The 21,491-nt window shown below is 41.6% G+C and overlaps 1 protein-coding gene across 7 annotated transcripts in view; it reads left to right on the forward strand.

The window, feature by feature from the left end:
- Positions 1 to 21,491, forward strand: part of VPS8 (VPS8 subunit of CORVET complex) — a 245,956-nt gene that overhangs the window by 208,807 nt on the left and 15,658 nt on the right. For 6 of the 7 annotated variants that reach the window (XM_087861466.1, XM_087861468.1, XM_045776626.2 and 3 more), the window contains one exon: positions 7,449 to 7,502. The exons of the other annotated variant lie outside the window; for it this stretch is intronic. In XM_087861466.1, coding sequence (XP_087717592.1) covers positions 7,449 to 7,502 — 54 coding nt within the window. The remainder of the gene's footprint in view (positions 1 to 7,448; positions 7,503 to 21,491) is intronic. 7 annotated transcript variants of the gene reach the window in all.

A 21,491-nucleotide genomic window follows, 5' to 3' on the forward strand; every position in this document is an offset into this window, starting at 1 on the left:
CTTTATGTGGAGCTGAGGTCTTGATAGGAATGTGGGCAAATGACATTTAAAAATAATGTTGTTCAATGAAATGTGAAAAATGTTCAACTTTGCCAGTGATCAAAGAAATAGAAATTTTAACAGCAATATGATGCCATTTTTTAAACTTACTAAACTAACAACTTTTTAAAAATACACAGTAAACTGTCATACATTTCAAAATATGTATGCATTTATATTGATAAGGATGTGAAGAGACAGACCCTTTATGCATTACCAGTGGGGGTGCTACAATCTGCAGTCCCTTACCAAATCCCTCTGACCAGATAGGTTTTAGAATTGAGAATTTTTTTGATTGTAGATTTGATTTTTGAAGGTAATACAGGGACTTCAACTTCTGACAGGATTCATTTGGAGTTTCTTGGGGAAACGTGGGCGACATATATAAAACAGTGAGGTCTTGAGGTCAAGACAGTAAACCTCAAGCAGTGAGGGAGTGTGACTCCTGAGAGATGAGAAACAAATAATGTAAGCCCTAGGCTTGTCCCTAGTGTACTGCCAGGAGAAAGTTTCCACTCCCAGGCACAGGGAGGGGAAACCGAGGCAGAGCTCACCAGTCTCTCAGAGTTGAGGAGACAGAGCTGGAGTCCAGGGGAGGAAGGTGGCTAGAGTTTGCAGAACAGAGTATGGACAGGAGAGAGCTGCCCAGAGTTGAATACTGTCCACTGTGTGAGGAAATAGTACACTTGAGGCCAGAAGAAGAACCACGCAAAAGGATTAGAGGTAGCAGTGCCCCAGAGTCACACAGAGCCAGGAATGCTGCCAGCTGGGAGCACTGCGTACTTCACAGGGCAGCACTGAGTACTAAGTCCCGTCTGAACCTTAGCATTGGGGGAAAAGTTAACCCTAGACTAATCGCAGTTTTGATCCCACCTAATGAAGCTTAAACGCAAAACCTAAAAAAGATCAAATTATTTCCAAGTATTTTTTTTAAGGTTTTTTGTTTTTTTGGTTTTTTTGGTAGTAATCTGTGTATCCAACATGGGGCTTGAACTCACGATCCTGAGATGAAGAGTCACATGCTCTTCTGGCTGAGCCAGCCAGGCGCCCCAAATTATCTCCAAGTATTTTAACCACATCCCAGAACAAAGTTCAAGAATATGTTAAGGATTACAGAAGTATTTTACCCAACAAGGTGAAATTCACAATGTCTGGCACTTGATCAAGAAAGCAGGAAAAATGCAAGTCATAAAGAGGAAAAAAAAATCAACTATATGACATTCTGGAGAAGGCAAAACCAGGGAGGCAGTAAAAACATCAGTGGTTGCCAGGAACTAGCCGGGGGTGGCGGGGGGGGGAGCTGAATAAATGGAACACAGAGACTTTTGGGGCAATGAAAATACTCTATAATACTGTAGTGATGGACATATATCATTACACATTTGTCCAAACCCATAGAAGGCACAACACCAAAAGTGAATCCTAAAGTAAACTGTGGACTTTGGGTGATAATGATGTGTCAGTGTAATGTGTCATCGGTTGTAGCAAATGTAGCCTTTTTTTTTTTTTTTTAAGATTTTATTTATTTATTTGACAGAAAGAGACAGCCAGTGAGAGAGGGAACACAAGCAGAGGGAGTGGGAGAGGAAGAAGCAGGCTCCCAGCGGAGGAGTCCGATGTGGGGCTCGATCCCAGAACGCCGGGATCACGCCCTGAGCCGAAGGCAGCCGCTTAACCGCTGTGCCACCCAGGCACCCCGCAAATGTAGCCTTCTGATGGGGAATGGGGATAATGGCGGAGGCTGTGCGTGGGTGGGAGCATAGGATGTATGCAGTATTTCTGTAACTTCCTCTCAGTTTTGCTATGAACCTGAAACTGCTCAAAAAAATGTCTTTAAAAAAAGGAATCCATTGAAACAACCAGAAATAGCACAGGTGATAGAATGAGTAAACAAGAACATTAAAAGTTATTGTAATTGTATTCCATACGTTCCAAAAGCTAGAAGCAAGGCTGGACATCTTCAATAGAGATGTGGAAGTTATAAAGTCAGTAGAACGTCTAAAGATTAAAACTCCAGTGTCTGAGTTGAAGAGCACACTGGATAGGATTAGCAGCATAATGGATTTTGCAGAAGAAATGATGAGTGAACTTGAATGTACAGCACCACAGTTATCCCAAATCAAACACAGAAAAAAGACAGGAAAGAAATGAATAGAGCAGCAGTGAACAATGGAACAACTTCAGGTAACAAAGTACACCTGTCATTGGAGTCCTGGACAAAGTAGGGGTAGGGATTATACAGAAAAAGTATTTGAAGAAGTAATACAGAGAGTTCCAGTTCTAGTAATGGCAGGGTAACCTGTATTGGACAGCCTTTCTGCTAAACAATTATAAACTCTAAACAAAATATGAAAAAATGTTGTTGAGAGAGCAAGCAGAAGTTTCTGATGGCTGGCTTCTCAAAAGAAACCACACAACAAAATGGCATCTTTGAAGTGCTAAAAGAAAGATGATATGGTACATATATTGTTATTACAGAACATTCCAATGGGGTCTAGGGCAGCATCCCCATAATATGTGGGAAAAATAAAGACTATCAATAGCCTGCCTTACTTCCCTTCAGGTCGGGTTTTGCTGTCAGTGCCAAAAGTTTAAAAAAATATATTTTTTTGTTTCTGTGTTTTTGGGATTTCAGAATTATAGGATAAGGGGTGTGGATCCATCTTCCTGGTCAGGACAAAAAATGGCAATATGTATTTTTAAATGTCCAACACCCTTTGAAGCAGGGATTTCTATGTGCAATGGAAATAACACATGAAGAGCGTGTGCCAAGTGTTATATGCGAGATGTTTCTGACTGCATTTTTTTAATAAAAAAATTGAAAACAACTTAAATATCCCACCCAGTAGCCTTCCAATAGTTGATGAAATTAGTCACAGTATATCTACGCAATGAAGGGACTGCTTAATAGAAAAATCATGTTGTGGAAGAATACAGATATGGTGAAATAAACATTTTCAGCAGGTAACATGGAAAGATCACAAAATGGTGTGATTCCAAATGTTAATAGTAGTTACTGCTGTGCGATCGGATTGTGATTTTTATTTCCTTTGTTTTGCCTTTTAGTATTTTCTAAATTTCTATTTGTGAACATGTATCCCTTTTGTAATCAGAACAACCAAGGCTTATTTTTAAAAAAGTGATAAGGAAGGTGTTCCTCTTGCTATTAAACTTCAGATCAGATTGCTTCTCTAAGTCGGAAATCATTAACAAAGATCACAAAAGTTTAGCATTATTAAGGCCATAGCTTATATATCATCCATATCCCCAGATCTAGTGTCTGCACACCTGGATTTAAAGTGTCTCTTTCAAGCTACATTGCCTGAGGCATTTCCAGAAGGAATCCTGTTAAATGAAAATAAGACCTTTCATGAGTGATGCTGAACCATTTCTGTTGCCACTTCAAACACTCTCTAACTTAATCTCCAGAGAACAGCTTTCTCAGATAAATTGTCCAGCATCACATCTAGTTCTTGGCTTGTTTTTAAAAATCTGCAGATTCTTTCATGAGGTCACTTTTTAAGCTTAAATATCTACTTTGCTTTGAAAATCTATTTTCTCCCTTTTCAAAAAGAACATACCAGGAGTTAGAATTGGATCATGTTTAGCAAGCTACACCATACATCTGGAGTGAATTCCAGAGTATTAATGTCATGGTATGTTAAAGCAAAGACTGTCAGGTCTAATTTTTGCAGACCTGCTAAAACCGAAAGGACAGTCTGAACAGCCAGCAGTTTTGACCCCTGAGCTGAGAGGTATGTTTTCTAAAGTTATTCTGGGGGCGCCTGGGTGGCACAGCGGTTGGGCGTCTGCCTTCGGCTCAGGGCGTGATCCCGGCGTTATGGGATCGAGCCCCACATCAGGCTCCTCTGCTATGAGCCTGCTTCTTCCTCTCCCACTCCCCCTGCTTGTGTTCCCTCTCTCGCTGGCTGTCTCTATCTCTGTCGAATAAATAAATAAAATCTTAAAAAAAAAAAAAAACTTTAAAGTTATTCTGAAAGTCAGAGGGGAAAGGCAAAAAAAAAAAAAAACAACCTGCAATGTGGTCCTTTTTGAATAGCTTGATGCCCAGTGATAGGAAATGTCTTCGTCATCTGTACTGGAGGCTCTTAGACTGTCAGAATTGAAGGGACTGGAGAACTTGAATCGAATTGTTTGCGTATCCTTATACCTCTGCTGCATCATCCTAGACCGATCCTGTCTGCTGTCTGTTGAACTGCTTGCAATGAGGATTATATTTTTCCTTGTAAACTAACACGTTGCTATTCTAATTTGAGATACTAATCCCTGTGTACTTCATATTTGCTAGAATTCACCACTGACACCATATGGACTTGGAATTTTCTTTATGAGACAATGAGATACGATTCAATTTCTTTAATAAATATAGGATTTTCATATGTCCTGTTTCATCTTGGGTCCATCTTTATAAGTTGTTTTTCAAGGAACTTGTCCTTTTAATTTGTCATATTTGGGGCGCCTGGGTGGCTCTGTCGATTAAGCATCCAACTCTTGGTTTCTGCTCAGGTTACGATCTCAGGGTCTCAAGATCGGGACACCCCAGATCCACTGGGTGTGGAGCCTGCTTAAGATTCTCTCTCTCTTCCTCCTCCTCTGCCCCTCCCCCTAAAAAATTGTCAAATTTATTGGCATAAAATTGTTCATAATAGCCTCTTTTAAATGTGTATAAGTATTGCAGTATGTAGTAATGTATCTTTCATTGCTGATATTATTTATATTCTCTTGATCAATCTAAATAACAGTTTATCATTGAAATTATTGAATATCATTATTGATATTTTCAAAGAACCAAGTTTTGGCTTTGTTAATTTTCTTTAGTGTTTTGTTTAATTTCTCTTGATTGATTTCTGCTCCTTATTTCCTTCCTTCTACTTAGTTTGATTTTACTTTGATTTTCTTTTTCTAGCTTGTTAAATTGGAAGCATAGGTCCTTCATTTTAAACCTTTCTTATTCTCTAGTGTAGTATAAAAAGCTGTAAATTTCTTCCTCTAGGCACTGTTTTAGCTGCATCCTACAAATTTCTTTAAATACTTTATTAAGGTATAACTGATATTAAATAAATTCACATGTACAAAAGTATACAAATATGACATGTATATATCCTTGAATCCATCACTACAATCAAGATACTAACCCTTTCACTGCTGAAAACTTAGTCTCTCCCTTCTGTTCCCCGAAAACCACCAATTGGCTTTCTGTTATAATAGAATAATTTATACTTTCTAGAATTTTAGGTAAATGGAGCCAACAAGTAAGTTCTTCTTTCACTTAGCATAATTATTTAAGATTCATCTATGTCGTTATAAGAGTTCATTTCTTACTGCCAAGTAATATTTCAGTTTAATGCTTTTACCATGATTTGTGTACGACATCACCTAGTGATGATAGGTGTTTCTGGCTGTCCAGTTTCTGGCTGTTACAGATGAAGCTGTTTTAAAGATTTGTGTACAAGTCTTTGTATGGACATATGCTTTCATTTCTCTTGGGTAAATACCTTCGAAATGGAATGGCTGACAAATATGGCAAATGTGTGTTTATCATCTTAAGAAGCTTCCAAACTGCTTTCCAAAGTGGTTGTACCATTTTAGTCTCCTACCAGCATTGTATGAGGGTTCCAGGTACTCCACATCCTTGGTATGGTCTTTTTAGTTTTGGCTACTCTAATAAGTGTGTAATGGTCTCTCGTTGTGTTTTTAATTTGCATTTTGTGAATGACTAATGATGTTGAGCATCTTTTCTTGGGCTTATTGGCTATCCATACACCTTTACAGAAATGTCCAAGTCCTTTGCTCATTTTTTTGATCAGGTTGTTTGGTTTTTTGTTGTTGAGTTTCAAGAGATCTCTATATATTCTGGATATTAATCCCTTGTTTTGGATATTTCTCTCATATCATTTGCAAATATTTTCTTCCGTTTGATGAGTTGCCTTTTTATTATATTTATGTGACCTTTGGTACACAAAAGTTTTTAATTTTGATGCAGTCTTGTTTGTCTATTTTTTTTTGTTAATTGTTGCTTGTGCCTTTGGTGTCATCTTTAAGAAATCACTGCTAAATCCAGTGTCATGAAACTTTTCCCTGTATTTCCTTCTAAAGAAGAGTTTTATCATTTTAGCTTTTGCGTTTAGGTCTTTGATCCACATTGAATTAGTTTTTATATATGGAGTAAGGTTAAGTTTAACTTTATTCTTTTGCATATGGATATCTAGGTTTCTAATACCGTTTGTTGAAAAAACTATTCTTTCTACCATTGAATGGTTTTGGTACCCTTGTCAAAACTCATTTGACCTTATACGTGAAGATTTATTTCTGGTCTCTGTTCCATTGGTCTACATGTCTGTCTTTTTCTAGTAGCACAATATTGGTTACGGTAGCTTTGTAGTAAGTTTAGAAATTAGGAAATGTGAAACCTTCAACTTTGGTCTTTTTCAAGACTGTTTTGGCTATTTATTTAGGATCCCATGAGGTTCCATATGAATTTTAGGATGGATTTTTCTATTTCTGCTACAGTACTGCTGGGATTTTGATAGGGATTGCCTTGAATTTATAGATTGCTTGGGGTAGTGTGTTATATCTTAGTATGGTTTTGGGGGGCGCCTGGGTGGCTCAGTTGTTAAGCGTCTGCCTTCAGCTCAGGGCGTGATCCCAGGGTGCTGGGATCGAGCCCTGCATCGGGCTCCCTGCTCCACGGGGAAGCCTGCTTCTTCCTCTCCCACTTCCCCTGCTTGTGTTCCCTCTCTCACTGGCTGTCTCCCTCTCTGTCAAATAAATAAATCTAAAATAAAATAAAAAATAAAATAAAATATGGTTTTTGCGTGTAACACGTAGTTGATTGAGTCTTGCTCTTTTTTCTGATCTGACAATCTCTTTCAACCCTCAGATATTTCAAGATATCTCTATACCATCAATCTTCTCTTCCTTGAGCTAAAGATCCTTTTATTATGTCTTGGCTGATACTTTTTCTAAATCTTTCACTATTTTATCAAATTCTTTTGTGCATGTCTTGCTTAAAAGGGGTATTATATCACAAAGGATTCTTTGAGTTGGCTTCTGTAAGAAATGGTGATCATTGCATATTACATCAGTTGATTAACATTGTCAACAAAGATCTGTATCTGTTTGGTTTCTCACCATTTGGTTAAAGCCAGTCTGGACCTTTTGTTCACTTTTCTTACCCAAATCATATTTTTATCTTGGCTAACTACTGACTTTTGATCTCCAGAAAAGTTTCAAAGGGACTTACCAAAAAAAAAAATCTGTTCATTGTTCCTCTGAAAATATCTGTTTTATCTCAGTTATACCAGTTCTAGTTGAGTTATTTTGAGTGTGGGTCAGATAAAACTAGATTATAACTAAAAGGATATTGAAGTGTTTGCCTTTTTTTCTAGGTAAAAATGTCTCCTTCTTGTCATCCATCCAAAGGAGATTCTGCTGTTAAGAAGGTGAGTTTTTTTAATTTATTAGATTTTTATTTTAACTCCAGTGTTGTTAAATACAGTTATATTAGTTTCGGGTGTCCCATATAGTGACTGAACACTTACATTCATCACCCAGTGCTCATCATGACCAGTGCCCTCCTTAATCCCCATCGCCTGTTTTACCCATCCCCCTACCCTCCTCCCTTCTGGTAACCATCATTTGGTTCTCTATAGTGAAGAGTCTGTTTCTTGTTTTGTCTCTCTCTCTTTTTTTTTTTTCCTCTGTTCATTTCTAGAAGACAGTGAGTTTTAAAGGCGCAAATCCACCTTCCTCCTTCTGTGTGTTTATTCTCCTCTCTTGAACAATTTTCTCAAAATGACACGGATTTTTAATCATCTCAATGCTGTCGAAGGTTCTTTCTGATTGGATGCCTTAATGACATATCACCAGAATTCCTTGGCTCTTCCAGGAAGCCAGATTGGGGGGTGGGGGGTTGGGCCTAGCATCAGTCTCCTGGCAACTAGAACTTTCATTGTTCTAGAATTCCCATTCTCTTTATCAGGCAGGTACCCTGATCAGTGAGTGGTAGCAGATAAAAGGTATTCTAAGGAGGATAGTCTAAGGTATTCTTTCTTTACTAATGTGCTTTCCCTCCAGATAGCTGTGCCTAAAGAAAACTGGCCTGAGATATTAGCATTTCATACTGCGTAAGCAAGTGCTCAGTGAATACTTGTGGCACTCTTACCTATGCCACCTCCATCCCTGACTGTAAACTTCGTAGCACAGAAAGGGTGTGAGTCTTTCAGTTGAGCAATTCTCGGATGGTGTCAGGAGAACCAGGTCTCAAACCCTTTTCTGCACGGAGCTGCCACAGTGCAGTTGACATGTGCTAAACAAGCTGACATTTGTACTGTTTGCTTTTACCACTTTTATTTTGCTGACAATTGAAGTGTCCCTGGATGTAGGTTTTCTTTCCTTGCCCTTTTTATAATTTCAGCCAGCATCCATGTCAGTGAAGAATCGTAGAACAAAAATAACAACCTGCTGGCTCTGTTAACTAACAGCAGGTTCTAGCTTCAAAGCCGTGTGCCAAAAATGGGTCCCTTTTCTCTGCCTGTAGAATCCCCTGAGACGTTTTTAAAAGAAAAAAAGAACAAAAACAAAATATGTTATCCGAAAAGCCCTATTCCATGCTGCCCAGGAAAATCTCTTCCATTTTTGTCGGGACCGCAAGGGCAGGCGGACTGAGGCGATGACTGCTGCCACCTGGAGCCACCGCACTGTGACCTGAGCAGTGGGGAGGGCTTGAGTCACCTCATCTCGCTCTGTAAACAGATGAGGAAATTGGAATCCAGGGGGACAGTTTTTGCCTGAGCTTTCAAGTGTTAGCTGTGGGACACGCTCCTAAAGTAGTGGTTAAAAACATGTTTTTGATTCAACCAGACATGGGTTCAAAGATTGACTCTTCCACTTATTTATCTGAATAACCTTCTATCTTTTTTTTTTTAAGAGACAGAGAGAGAGAGAGAGAGGAGGGGCAGAGGGAGAGGGAGAGAGAGAATCTTAAGCAGGCTCCACACCTGGCATGGAGCCCAGTGCGGGGCTTGATCTCACAACCCTGAGATCTTGACCCAAGCCAAAATCAAGAGTCAGACACTTAACCAACTGAGCCACCCAGGTGCCCCCAGTGGAATAACTTTCTTAGTCAGCCTCTCTGCTTCCTCTGCTATAAATGATGCTGCTACCTCTCAGAAGTTTCCTGAAGACTAAATGAGATACTATTTAAGGGCCTAGCGCTGTGTTTGACACATAGTAAGTCCCTGGTAAATTACTGACACATAGGAGGGACTCAGGTTTTACTGAAACTAGTGTTAAAACACAAATCCCCCATCCTACTTAGATGTCCTGTCACTTTATTATTGCTCCTTTCTATTGTCCATTCAGCAGGTATTTCTGTATGTAGGTACTGTGCTAAGCAAGAGACTACAGAGATGAAAAACACAGTCTCTGTTCTCCAGGACCTCGACACTCTTTGGGGAAGGCGGACACGTACACTGCCAGCTGCTGTATGATCTGACACAGGCCAGGGAAGGTGGCAGGTACACAGGAGCAGAGAGGAGAGGCTGTGTGGGATGGCTAAGCGGTTTTAATACGACTCCTATGTTCCCGTGGTAAAAAGCCCCGTGAAGAAGTTTGAGAAATGCTTAGCTGTTCCTCCAAGGTTTTGTTACTACGTTATAATGAAAGCAAATCCTGCCATACTTAAAGATGTTTATTAAATACTCATTTAGGAACAGCTTCATGTAACCTATTTTTTAAACTTGGTAATGGCCTAGCTGTCTGTCATTTTAGGTGTCTGACCACTGTTGGGGTGTAGCAATGTTACATAAGTAGGATTCTCTTACTCTTGTAATCAGTATCAGACAAACAGAAACTTCCAAAGCCAATGACTGGACACAGGTGGCCCCAGGTGGCATTCCTAAGTGATCAGGTGCAGACTTACTCACTGTCCATGCAAGAATTGGGGCTATCTCTAAAATATTTTATTTGGTATATATATCTTGAATACCTTTTATTTTAGCAATGAGAGCCCATCTCTCATATTTACCATTCTGATTAACAGACATTAATTTCACCAATGGAAAAATTTCTGGACTTTGAGTAGCTGCTTTTGGGATTTCGTGTTAGCTTGCAGTCTCTGAAATATGGATTCTTGGTTAGGACCACTGACTGTCCCTAAGTTGAAGCTTAAATTAAATAGCACATACTTAATATCATACTGTTATGATGTCTAGAATAACTTTAAAATACGTATCGAAACAGGTGCCTCTCCCAGACTGAGTGGTCGGGGAAGGCATCTCAAAGAAGAGAAAGCTTGATCTAGCATTGAAGCACAAGGGAAAAGATGTCCCAAGTAGACGTGGGTGAGTACAGGACACTCCAGAAATGGACATGGTCTGTGTGTCTTAAATATGGGCGCATGCAGAGGCTTGGTGAAATGAATGGGAATCCATATCACAAAAGAGCCCTATTTTGTGAAGTTTGCTTTTTATCTTGAGGATAAGGGTTTCTGTCAAAGGTGAGATTAAAGGCAGAAAGATCAATCAATAGTAGACAGTGTCCAGGCAAGAGAAAGGTCCTAAATCTGTGCCGTACTAATGGAATGAGGAGATGAGGTAGATTCAAGTCTTATTTTTTCTCCCCCAAAACTCTTTCTGACACTTTAAGTGTGAGCCAGGTGTCCTTCCCATTTTGAGCTCTCTCTTACAGCACCCTGAACTAGCCCCCACCTGCCAGCATGTTTCCCTGGCTGTGCTGAAACTGCCTCATTGCTTACATGTCTGCCCCATCAGGGACTGCCTGGCTCAGGAAAGCAGCCATCCCATCAGACTTGTTGCTGTTGTGTCCCTAAGTGTTGAACCAAGCAGTCAGCGGTAGTTGTGGAGGGAATGAGATACGCGAAAGAGATTCCACAGGACTTCTTAGCTGTTTATGGGAAATGAGGGGGAAAAAGAAGTTTCTGGGCCTGAGTAAATAGAGAAAGAACAAATGAAACCTCATTGCTGTGCCAGGCTTCTATTCCCAACATGGTCAGTCCCTTACTGTTTGAGCTACGGCAGCAGTATTCCGAGTGAGACCAGGGTGAAACTCCACACCTGATTGGTACTTGCCTAGGTGTGTGTGTGTGTGTGTGTGTGTCTGTGTGTCTGTGTCTGTGTGTGTCAGTGTGTGTGTACATATAGACAGACATCTGCATGTATATTCTGGGTATCGTCCTGGAGCTACATTGTCAAAGTTGCACTGACAGATGGAGGCACCAGCAGTGTCTGTTGAACAGATGACTGCCAAAGTGACGTGTAAGAAACACAAAGGAGCAGTAGTGTTCTTGATTTGAGCCAAAGATTCTCTGTTGACCAATAACCAAAGAAAATGTTTGGTGACTGTGTTGTCAATATTGGCGCTGGCAAGAGCTGGATGCAAGTGCTGAGGAGACAGAAGCCATTTTCTGTAGGGTTCTGCTTAACTTCCTGGGATAGGTATCTCATGTAGGAGTTGCTCTTCTACTCTGCTGCCACCTGTCAGAATCTAGCAAATTCTATGAGCGTGTGTACATAATTCTTTTTGCGACACAAGCATTTTGCATTTTAGATATTCTTTTAGAAAGCTCTAGATTAGAAACATTTGTTGTATATTGTATATATGTGGCATATAAAATTTGTGTGTAATATTTATCTTATATATGTAAAATTTCTTCTTAAGTGGCTCTGATAACTTCAGTAAAGTTAGAAGATACACATGCTTCTCTAGGGCTTGTTCAGTGTTTGATCATGGATGGCCGGAAATTTAAAAATCAGGAAGCATTTTCCTAAGATAAAAATTACTGTAAAAGCCCCTGGCAATTAACTCACTAGAACAGATTAAAATTGGAGGTGTTGATAATGTTTGAGGTGATAAATGAGTTCAGAGAGTTAGTTGAAGGCAGCATCAAAAACCACTCAGCTGTGATGCATCTTTTCTCAACTACTAAAGAAACACCAACCAGGAATTTGCAAAGTTGGGATTATGGTAACCAGAGAAAGCAATTTTGTCTTACATCTCAATCACAAAAGCATGGTTATACACCCTGAGCCAGCCGCTGTTTTAGATGAGCTTTCACTGCTTGGTGTGTTTGCAGAGGCTGAGGAGTCAGGAGCTCTGACTAAAGAGTATCCTCAGGCTGGTGAAACCCACTGGAAGAGTCCAAAGTTGATGGTCTTCCCAGAGTGACTTCTTCAGCTAGGGACAGGTACTGGGAGAAGTAGAGTGGAAAGGCTTTCTCATGAGTCTAGGGTAAATTCAGTGAATATTCCACATGCTTCCAGGTGCCAGGGCTGGGAAGGACCAAGGTCAGTGAAATATAGTTCTTGCTGTCAACACATTTCCAAGTGAGTAGTGACTGAACTGTTGGATTAAATAGCCAAGCCTCCCAGAGACTGGTTAGCAGTTCCTTAAGTAGTCAAGTGTATTACTAGAATTTGGAGCAGTTGTTTGTTTGTTTTGTGCAAGTGTTCTGGTGAGGTAAAATTTTTATAGTCCATTCCCAGTCTTGCCACCAGTGTCAGGAAGGTAGACGACTACACTCACTCATGATTTTTATGGAATCATTAGCGGGGAGAGGTGGGGTCTGAGGGCGGCGATATTTTTAAGGGGAAAAGCCTCACAGAGCCACAGTTTCCATAACAACAGAAAAGCTGGCTGCAGTGTCTCCGCTGACTGGCCCCTCGTGAACAAAAAGTGAGAGCCCTTGATGGGTGTGTGCTGCCTCTTTCCGTTTTTCTTAGTAGGACTTATATCCAATTGTGACGTCCATGCCTCTACTGATTTAAAAAAAAAAAAAAAAAAGGAAACCGAGGACAGGATTTAGTCTGTTTTTGCATAGACAGGGTGGAAGATCTCCACAGGCTAGGTGCCTTTCTGTGCTGACGTGAAGTAGCTGGGGTGCAGTTGCCTTCAGACAGCTGAAAGATCTGGAAGGAAACATAGGCATTCTTTGTAGTTCAGAGGACAGAAGTGGTGCCTGTGGCTGCTGTGTAGATGGACATGTCAGCTTAGTTGGGAGAATTTCCTGATAGCAGAACAGGTTGCCTTGTGAGATAGCACATTATTTGTTACCAGAGGTGTTTGATCCACACAGGACATCTGCCACTCGGAGCTGTCACAGAGGTTCCTGCCATGGGTGAGAGGCGGGCTGCTTAATTTTTAGATCCCTTGGTATGAGAGGGTTCTGTGAGTCTGCAGTTGTTTTAAACTCAAGTGACATGTTCATTGTTGTGCTGGAGGATTTGAGTTAGACCCTAACAGGCTGAACGAGTAGAGTCTGTAAAAACACAAAAACAAATTTGGACTTAAGGAACGAGAGACTTCATTCAAAACAATAATTGCAGAAAGAGAAGGGGGCTTTTGCTATGAGGAGAGTGTTCCACATTAAGATCCACAAAGGTGTCAAAAAATAAGGCAGGGGCGCCTGGCTGGCTCAGTAAGTAGAGCACGTAACTCTTGATCTTGAGGTTGTGAGTTTGAACCACCCCCCTCCCCGCCCTGCCACACTGGCTGTAGAGGTTACTTTAAAAAAAAAAAAAAAAAATTCATGCAGAAAGGAATTTGTTTTACAGGGGCCAGTAAATAGGGGCAGAAAGAACCAGATGTGGGGGAGTAGGTGATAGATAGTAGATTAGAAATGTCTTTCATGCCGTCAGCTGATGGAAGGATCATTAAGGATCCTACGCTGGCTCACGTTGAGGGTGTATCAAGGCCCTGGGGGAGGGAGAGAAGCTTAACTGAAATTTGGTCATCAGTTAACAAGCATTTTGTCCCATTGAATCAGGACAAACAGTTCTGCTCATCTTTTAAGAGACCAAGAGTGGAAATTCGGTGGGCCTGTGTCTGGTTTTGTCATAGAGGAACTTGGTGATGTGGTAGATTTTGTCTCAGACTTACGGGGAGGGTGGTCTTAGCAGTAAGCTGTTTCCCACAGCAGGGTGCGGGGATTTCCTTGACCGCAGCTGTTCTTAAGGAACTCAAGGCTCGGTGAAGTATAACATAGTCATGGGTCTGACTGTGCTGCCGTGTTCTTTCCGTTCTCCTCTCCGTGATTATGATCTGAAGTCCATGGCCGGGGCCTTTCTGAAACCTGCTTACTAGTCCTCATATAGAGGAAGAGAATGTTAGCTGCAGACAGTTACAGAGAAGGACAGCAGTGACCACTTGCTCGTGGTATTCGCTCTTGCTGATGATTGGGCGTATCTTCCGGCCTGAAAAGTGAGACTAGCTGTGGGTTTCAAAGATCTTAGAGTTCTTACCCAATGTACTAATCTACTCCTCACCCATTTCTTTTGTATTGAGTATTTTCTAATGTAGCATTTGGATTTCTTTAATAATATTTTAAATTAATGGACTATTTTTTTGAGAGAGAGCGAGCGCACACAAGCAAGGGGCAGAAGGAGAGGGGGAGAGAGAGAATCTTAAGCAGGCTCCATGCTCAGCACAAAGTCTGACACAGGGCTCGATCTCATGGCCCTGAGATCATGACCTGGGCTGAAATCAAGAGTCGGATGCTGAACTGACGGAGCCACCCAGGCACCCCATTCGTGGACTATTCTTTTAGAGAAGTTTTAGGCTTACAAAAAAATTGAGCAGAAAGTACAGTTCCCGTACATTTCCCCCTCCATTCTCCATGTTGTTAAAATCTTGCATCCCTGTGGTACATTTATTACAAATGGTGAGCATGTAACGTAGATACATCATTATTAGCGTAAGTCCGTGGTTTACATTAGAGGCACATCTTGTGTTATACATTCTGTGGGTTCTGACAAATGTATAATGAAGTGTAGCCACCATTACAGTATCATGCAGAATAGTTACACTACCCCAAAAATCCCGTGCTTCACTTATTCATCTTCCCTCCCACCCCCCAAACTTCTGGCAACTAAAACTATCTCCATAGTTTTGCCTTTTCCAGAATGTCATATAGTTGGACAGTATGTAGCCTTTGCAGATTGGTTTCTCTTACTCAGTGATACCCATCTGAGGTTCCTCCTGTCTTCTTGTGGCTTGATATCTCATTTCTTTTTAGCTCTGAATGATACGCCATTGTCTGGATGTACCAGTTTGTTGTTCGTCCCTTCACTTACTAAAGGACATCTTGGTTGCTTCCAGGTTTTAACAGTTGTCAGTAAAGCTACTGTAAACATCCATGTGCAGGGTTTTATGTGATCATAAGTTTTCAGCTCATTTGGATAAATACCAAGGAGCACCTGCTGGATTGTATGGTAAGAACGTTCAGTTTTCTGAGAGGCTACCAAACTATCTTCCAAAGTGGCTGTACTACTTTTGCATTCCCGCACAGTGAATGTGAGTTCCTATTGTCCTACATCCTTGCCAGCATTTGATATTGTTTGTTTTTTGGATTTTAGCCATTCCACTAGTGGTGTCTTGAATGATGTTCAGTGTTGAGTATTTTTTCATATGCTTATTTACCATCTGTTTATCTTCTTTAGTGAGGTCTTTAAATCTTTTTGAGGGTTTTTTTCTGGGTTTTGTTTTTTGTTTTAGTGGTGCTCTAGGGTTTGCCCTATACTTCTTAACTACTTCTGATTCAGCTTCTGATTTAAACTAGCTTAATTCGGGTTATATATAAGTGTTACTCCTATTTAGCTCTATTACTTTTTCCCATGTTTTGTGATACTTTTCTACATAGTATATCTATTTACGTTACAAACCCAACAATACATTGTGATAATTATTGCTTTACTGTCTGTAGCCACTTTCTTAGCCTAGTAAACCTTTGTCCCTACCCATCTCCTTTGCACAAATATATTATACATATATTACATTTCTGAATGTTATAGGCCAACATTACATTATATACATAGTATTATACAGTTGCCTTCCAGTTCTTTTTTACCAGTTCTCTTTTGGTTTTTCTTAGGGATTTGAATTGCTTTCCACTAGTGACTGTGAACAGTGACTAATGAACTTAACATTAATTTTTTTTTATAAGGTGGGTCTGTTAGCAACAACTTCTCTCCATTTTTGTTTACTTGGGAAAGTATTTCTTTCATCTCCTTGTTGGATATAAGATTTTTGATTGACAAGTTTTTTTCTTGGAACACTTCGAATGTGCTATCCTGTTGTCTTCTGGTCTCTCTTGTTTCTGCCTAGAGTTCGGTTATTAATCTTATTGGGGTCCCTTATAAGGGACTAGTCATTTTTCTCTTGCTGCTTTTCAAGATTTTCTCCAAGCCTTTGACTTAAGAGCATTTTTACTTTTTACAAGAGATATTTGTGGGTCTCTTGCCTTTATCCTGCGTGGAGTGTGTTGAGCTTCCTGGGTGGGTAGGTTACTGCTTTGCTTTGCTTTTTTTAATTAAAGATTTGTATTTATCCAATTGAGAGAGAGAGAACAAGAGCAGGGATGGGGGGGAGGAGAAGAGGGAGAAGCAGACTCCCCACTGAACAGGGAGCCTGAGGTGGGGCTCAGTCCCGGGTCTCCAGGATCATGACCTGAGCCAAAGGCAGACACTTAACCAACTGAGCCATGCAGGCGCCCCTAGGTTACTGCTTTTCAATAAATGTGTGATTCTTCAGCCATAATTTCTTCGACATTTTGTCTTCTCCATTCTCTCTCCTCTCATTTTCTTGTTTCCGTATGTATTTGTTGTGGTATTGATGGTGTCTTGCATTTCTCTGTTCAGTTTTCTTCACTCTTTCTTCCCCTGTTCTTCAGCTTGCGTACTCTGTTCATTTATCTTCAAGTTCATTATTTCTTCTGCCAGTTCAGATCTAGAATTTCCATGTGATCCTTTTTTGTAATTTGTTTCTCTTTATTGATATTCTGTATTGGGGATGCAACATTGCCATCATACCTTCCTTTACTTTTAAAATCATGCTTTCCTACATTTCGTCCATTTCCTGTGGGTGTGTGTGTGTATATGGTTTTTTTTATTGTTGTTGTTTTTTTTAGGGGATTTTTTTTGGTTCTTAAGTATATTTATCATGGCCGATTTTAAAGTCTTTCTGTTAAATCTAACATCTGGTTACTCTCTCAGGCAGATTGTGTTACCTGCTTTTTTCCCAGTATGTGATCACACTTTCCTATTTCTTTATATGCCTTGTAATTTTGGGTTAGAAAGTAGATATTTTAGGGGCGCCTGGGTGGCACAGTGGTTGGGCATCTGCCTTAGGCTCAGGGCGTGGTCCCGGCGTTGTGGGATCGAGCCCCACATCGGGCTCCTCTGCTGTGAGCCTGCTTCTTCCTCTCCCACTCCCCCTGCTTGTGTTCCCTCTCTCGCTGGCTGTCTCTATCTCTATCAAATAAATAAATAAAATCTTTAAAAAAAAAAAAAGAAGAAGATATTTTAGGTAACGGAGCAACTCTGCATTGATCCCCGACTCCTGGAGTTATTCTTATTTGCTCCACTCCAGGCTGCTGCAGCCCAAACTATTATTATTATTTTTAGTGACTGGCTGGGTTATTTTATGAAGTCTATCCCCTGCCCATCCCCAAGTGTTAAGCCTCTGATGTTGCTCCTTGGGAGATACAGCCTTGGGTGTCCCACAGACACCAGGGATGGCAGTGGTATTGGTAGGGCTCTCTTTCTCTTTTTCCTTGGTCAGACCAGCTGTTAAACTCTATTGATTGCTCCTTTGTTTTCAACAATGCCTTGGGTGCATAAATTACTCTACACACTGATCCAGTGAAATTGTGACTCCTTTGAAGGACTAGTTTCTGAGGTCTGTTTTTAGTATTTGTTTTGACCTCCTTATTAGGACTCCCCCCCCCCCCCCCCGCCAACTATCATTGTCCTCAGTTCTCTTCTACAGAGTAGCTGGTCTGGTGTAGGCTGTATCTACATTAAATCCATGAATCTCCTCCCAGTTGCTTTTCCCCACAATCTTCACTGTTCTTAAGAATACTCTTAGGTTCAAACTTCTCCACACTCAGTTGCGACTGAAATCAGTTCCTTTGAGAAGAGATTAAGACCTGTTTTACTGGCTCCTTCTCCCCCAAGGAATAATCTCTGAACCAGGACTCATGCTGGGGGTAAGTACAAAGTGAAGCTTCTCTCTGAATGACATGCCCACTTAGGACTTGAATGCTTGTTGGAAGAGGGAACAGCCTGAGGTCCTCTTGGCTTTTCTTGTGGTGGGACCTCTGCCTCCCAGTCTGGAGCAGGGGTGTTCAGAGAGCCTGTGCTTTTTAGTGGACAGCGTCCAGGATGAAGCCTGTATTCCATGAGTCTGGGTGGAAGAAAGGAGCCCCCGCCACTTCTTGACTGTGCTTGCTTAGGACTTCCTCAGCAGCAGGTAGCTGGAGGCAGGAGGACCAACGCTGAAGTCCTGCTTCTACTGAAAAGAAAGCCCTCTAACTAGGAGCTTGGGAGAGACGAGCTTGAGGGAGCAGTCTTGGTTCAGTAACACACACTCGCCCTTCTTACCGAATTTACATCGTTTTTTTTTAAATAGTTATGTCTTCATTTGCTATTTGCCCTTAGCACAGTTCCCAAGGTCTATAAAAGGTTGGTTTGGGGGTGTGTGTATGTATCTATATCAATCCATAGAGATCGATAGCTTCAGCGGTGAGGTCATCAGAGCATCTCATGCTGTCATGTTAATAGGCGTTGATCTCTCTCCTCATCCATTTCTAACAAGCAGTGTCCTGCCTCTGAGTGAAAGCCGCCTCCTGAGGCAGGACATTCCGTCTTTGGAAGCTATTCCTTATTCTGGTTGACTCCTCTCTCCCTATCGATCCTGGCCCTCCCTCTGGAAGCCATCAGAAAGCTATCTAATTCCTTTTTTATATAGCAGCCTTCCCAGTGCTTTCTGTAGGTGCAGTCCCGAGTCCCTGGCCCCTAATCTTCTCCTGTGCAGGCCGAATATTCACAGTTCGTGCCTCACTCACCCCTACCCCATCGTACCCCATTTCTTCTGCTCCCGCCATGCTCCTTCAGGGCCGGTCAGTTTCGAGCAGAATGAGATCATCACTTTCCTTATTCTAGGTTCTCTAAATGAAACCAAAAGCACATTCGCTTTTTTAGCAGCCATTCCACACGGTTGACTCAGTGAACATGTTGCTAGCAAACTCCTGATTCTGTTCACACACGCTACTGATCCCATCCTGTGTAACTGCTGTTGGTTTCTAGAGCCAAATGTGCAAGACTTTTCTGGTATTGTTTCAGATTACGCCTTTGGGAATCAAGTTTTTTCATTCCATGCATTGGCCTCTTTTATCTTTATCCAGCTGACTGATAGAATATTTGTATAAAGTGGAGCCAGGGCTAGAGCCCCACAGAGACCTAGAGAGCATTACTTTACTAGTCAGCAGGCTGTGTTCACTGAGAGCTAATGGGTGTGATTTTTCTACTTCTAATAGGACACTCCTTCATGAGCAGCTGACGTGTGTTCACGTGGAGTCAGATCGTAAGAGTTTCTCACCACAGGGCTGTGTGCGAGACGGCGTCGGAGCTGGTGGTTGCTCTCTGTTCCATCTTGGGGCCCTCTCAGTATGTGGAACTAACTCCCTTACCAAAAGAAGTAATGTCCTCATGTCTACCATCTCCTTGGAATTTTGGACCCTGCTGAAGTTTAGAGTATTGCTCAAGTTAGAAATGGGCCTTTCCCTTCCAGCAGCGTTTCCCAATGAAGCTCTTAGGCGTTTCCTGCAATACGTGGCTGGGGTCTTTTTTTCTCTTCAGTAGGTCTGACAGAGCAGCTAGCAGCCTATTATTTTGCATGAAAACAACTCAGTAGGCCATTCTTAATTGCACTGTGCTGAATGATCACCTATTTGGAAAGGTCACAGAATCCAAACAGCAGAGCTTGGTAAGGTTTGAGCCGCTCTCCTGTCTGTGTTGTTCTCCAGCGGCTGATGTCCTGTCACTGCAGAGGAGAGCTTTCTGTCTGGACTGCTTTCCCAGATCAAGTCATGTGCCATCCCTGAAAGCTCACACGCCTTTCGTATAGTATCAGAATATGGGGTTGAGTCCGTTCAAGAAACAGTGAGAAGTCTTTGGTTAAAGTAGAAGGAAAGGAAAAGACGAAGATGAAATGCGAGCCGGTGCTGAGTACAGTCTGTTCGCTCTGACAGAAGCCGCTGCCGAGGGTCGCTGGTGGTTGGTTGCTTTCCCTACATCCCCTAGGGGCATTCTAGTTGTGACTTATGTTGGTTCTTCTCTTGTGCCATAAATAAGTTCTAGCTCCCTGTGTTGTGCGAAATATTTCTAACGGTAGCTATTACAGCGTATTCTTAAAAGGAGAGACTCCTCTCTACATGGTTAAGTCACTTAACTTTTTCATTTGTTGACTAAGTCGTTAAGACTCCCTTTTTATGGTACTAAATGGGGCGGTCCATATCTGTCTTCACAGCAATATAAGAGAAAATTATACTAAATGTGGCTGCAGTCATTGGGAAGAAGAAATTCTCTAATTCCAGTGTCCTCTCTCTGCATCTCACTTAGCTCCCAGAAGCCCTCTGTGCTTCCTGTTTACCTCAACCGTGTTGTCATTCCCCAGTCGGTATGCACCTCTGCTGTTCCAAAAGTCTTCGCCAACTCCACGGTCTCTGTCTTCTGGGGCTCCAGTTCATTCTGCACCTCTTCTGGTGCTGGGAACACTTCAGTGGAGCCCTGTCACTAACAAAGTGAAGTCCGGGTTGGTTTGGATTGACAGTTGCTTTGGATGCACCAGCAGCCCACACGTGATCTTCCTCTTCTTTCCTTTCTTCGTTAGTGAATAGAAATTTCTCATTTCCTAAACAGGACCAATCCCATGTCCATCTGTCTGCTTTTGTGATGCCTCGTTTTTAGCCTCCAATTCAAATTCTGCTTTAATTCATTCAAAAACATATGTATTAGGCACTTACTACATAGCAGGCATGGGTCTAAGTGCAGGAGATCTTGTAGGGAACAAAGCCAGTCTCTGCCTTCACAGAGTCCCCATTCTGGCGACAGGGAGTAGGTAGTAAACAAATGAAGGTATGGTATCTCACATTCTTTTTTAAGATTGAATGATTTATTTTAGCAGGGGAGGGGCAGAGGGAAAGGGAAAGAATCTCCAGCAGACTCCCTTCAGAGCTTGGAGCCTGACATGGGGCTCAATCTCATGACCCTGAGATCATGATCTGAGCTGAAATCAGGAGTCAGACACTTAACCAACTGAGCCACCCAGGTGCCCCCAGTATTTCAGATTTTGATAAGGCTATGGGAGAAACGCATTATGAGGGAGATAAAAAGGGAGATTGCTGTTTTATACGGAGTGATCATGGAAGGTTGATAGGTAATATTTTCTGTCTAAAAAATGTGAAGGTGCAGTCCATGGGGACATGAGCGGAATGAGCGTTCTAGGCAGAAGGAACAGCAAATGCAGAGGCCTTTCCGGTGTGCCCCAGGAATAACGAGGCCCCTGTGCATGGGCACGCAGCTTGTAGGTGTGGTGGTGAGCACTCTTGGAGGTTCCCTCCGTCCTCATGTTTTAGG

The sequence above is a fragment of the Ursus americanus genome, chromosome 4 (assembly GCF_024610735.1).
Source record: "Ursus americanus isolate L20-20 chromosome 4, mUrsAme1.1.p, whole genome shotgun sequence".
Taxonomy (NCBI): domain Eukaryota; kingdom Metazoa; phylum Chordata; class Mammalia; order Carnivora; family Ursidae; genus Ursus; species Ursus americanus.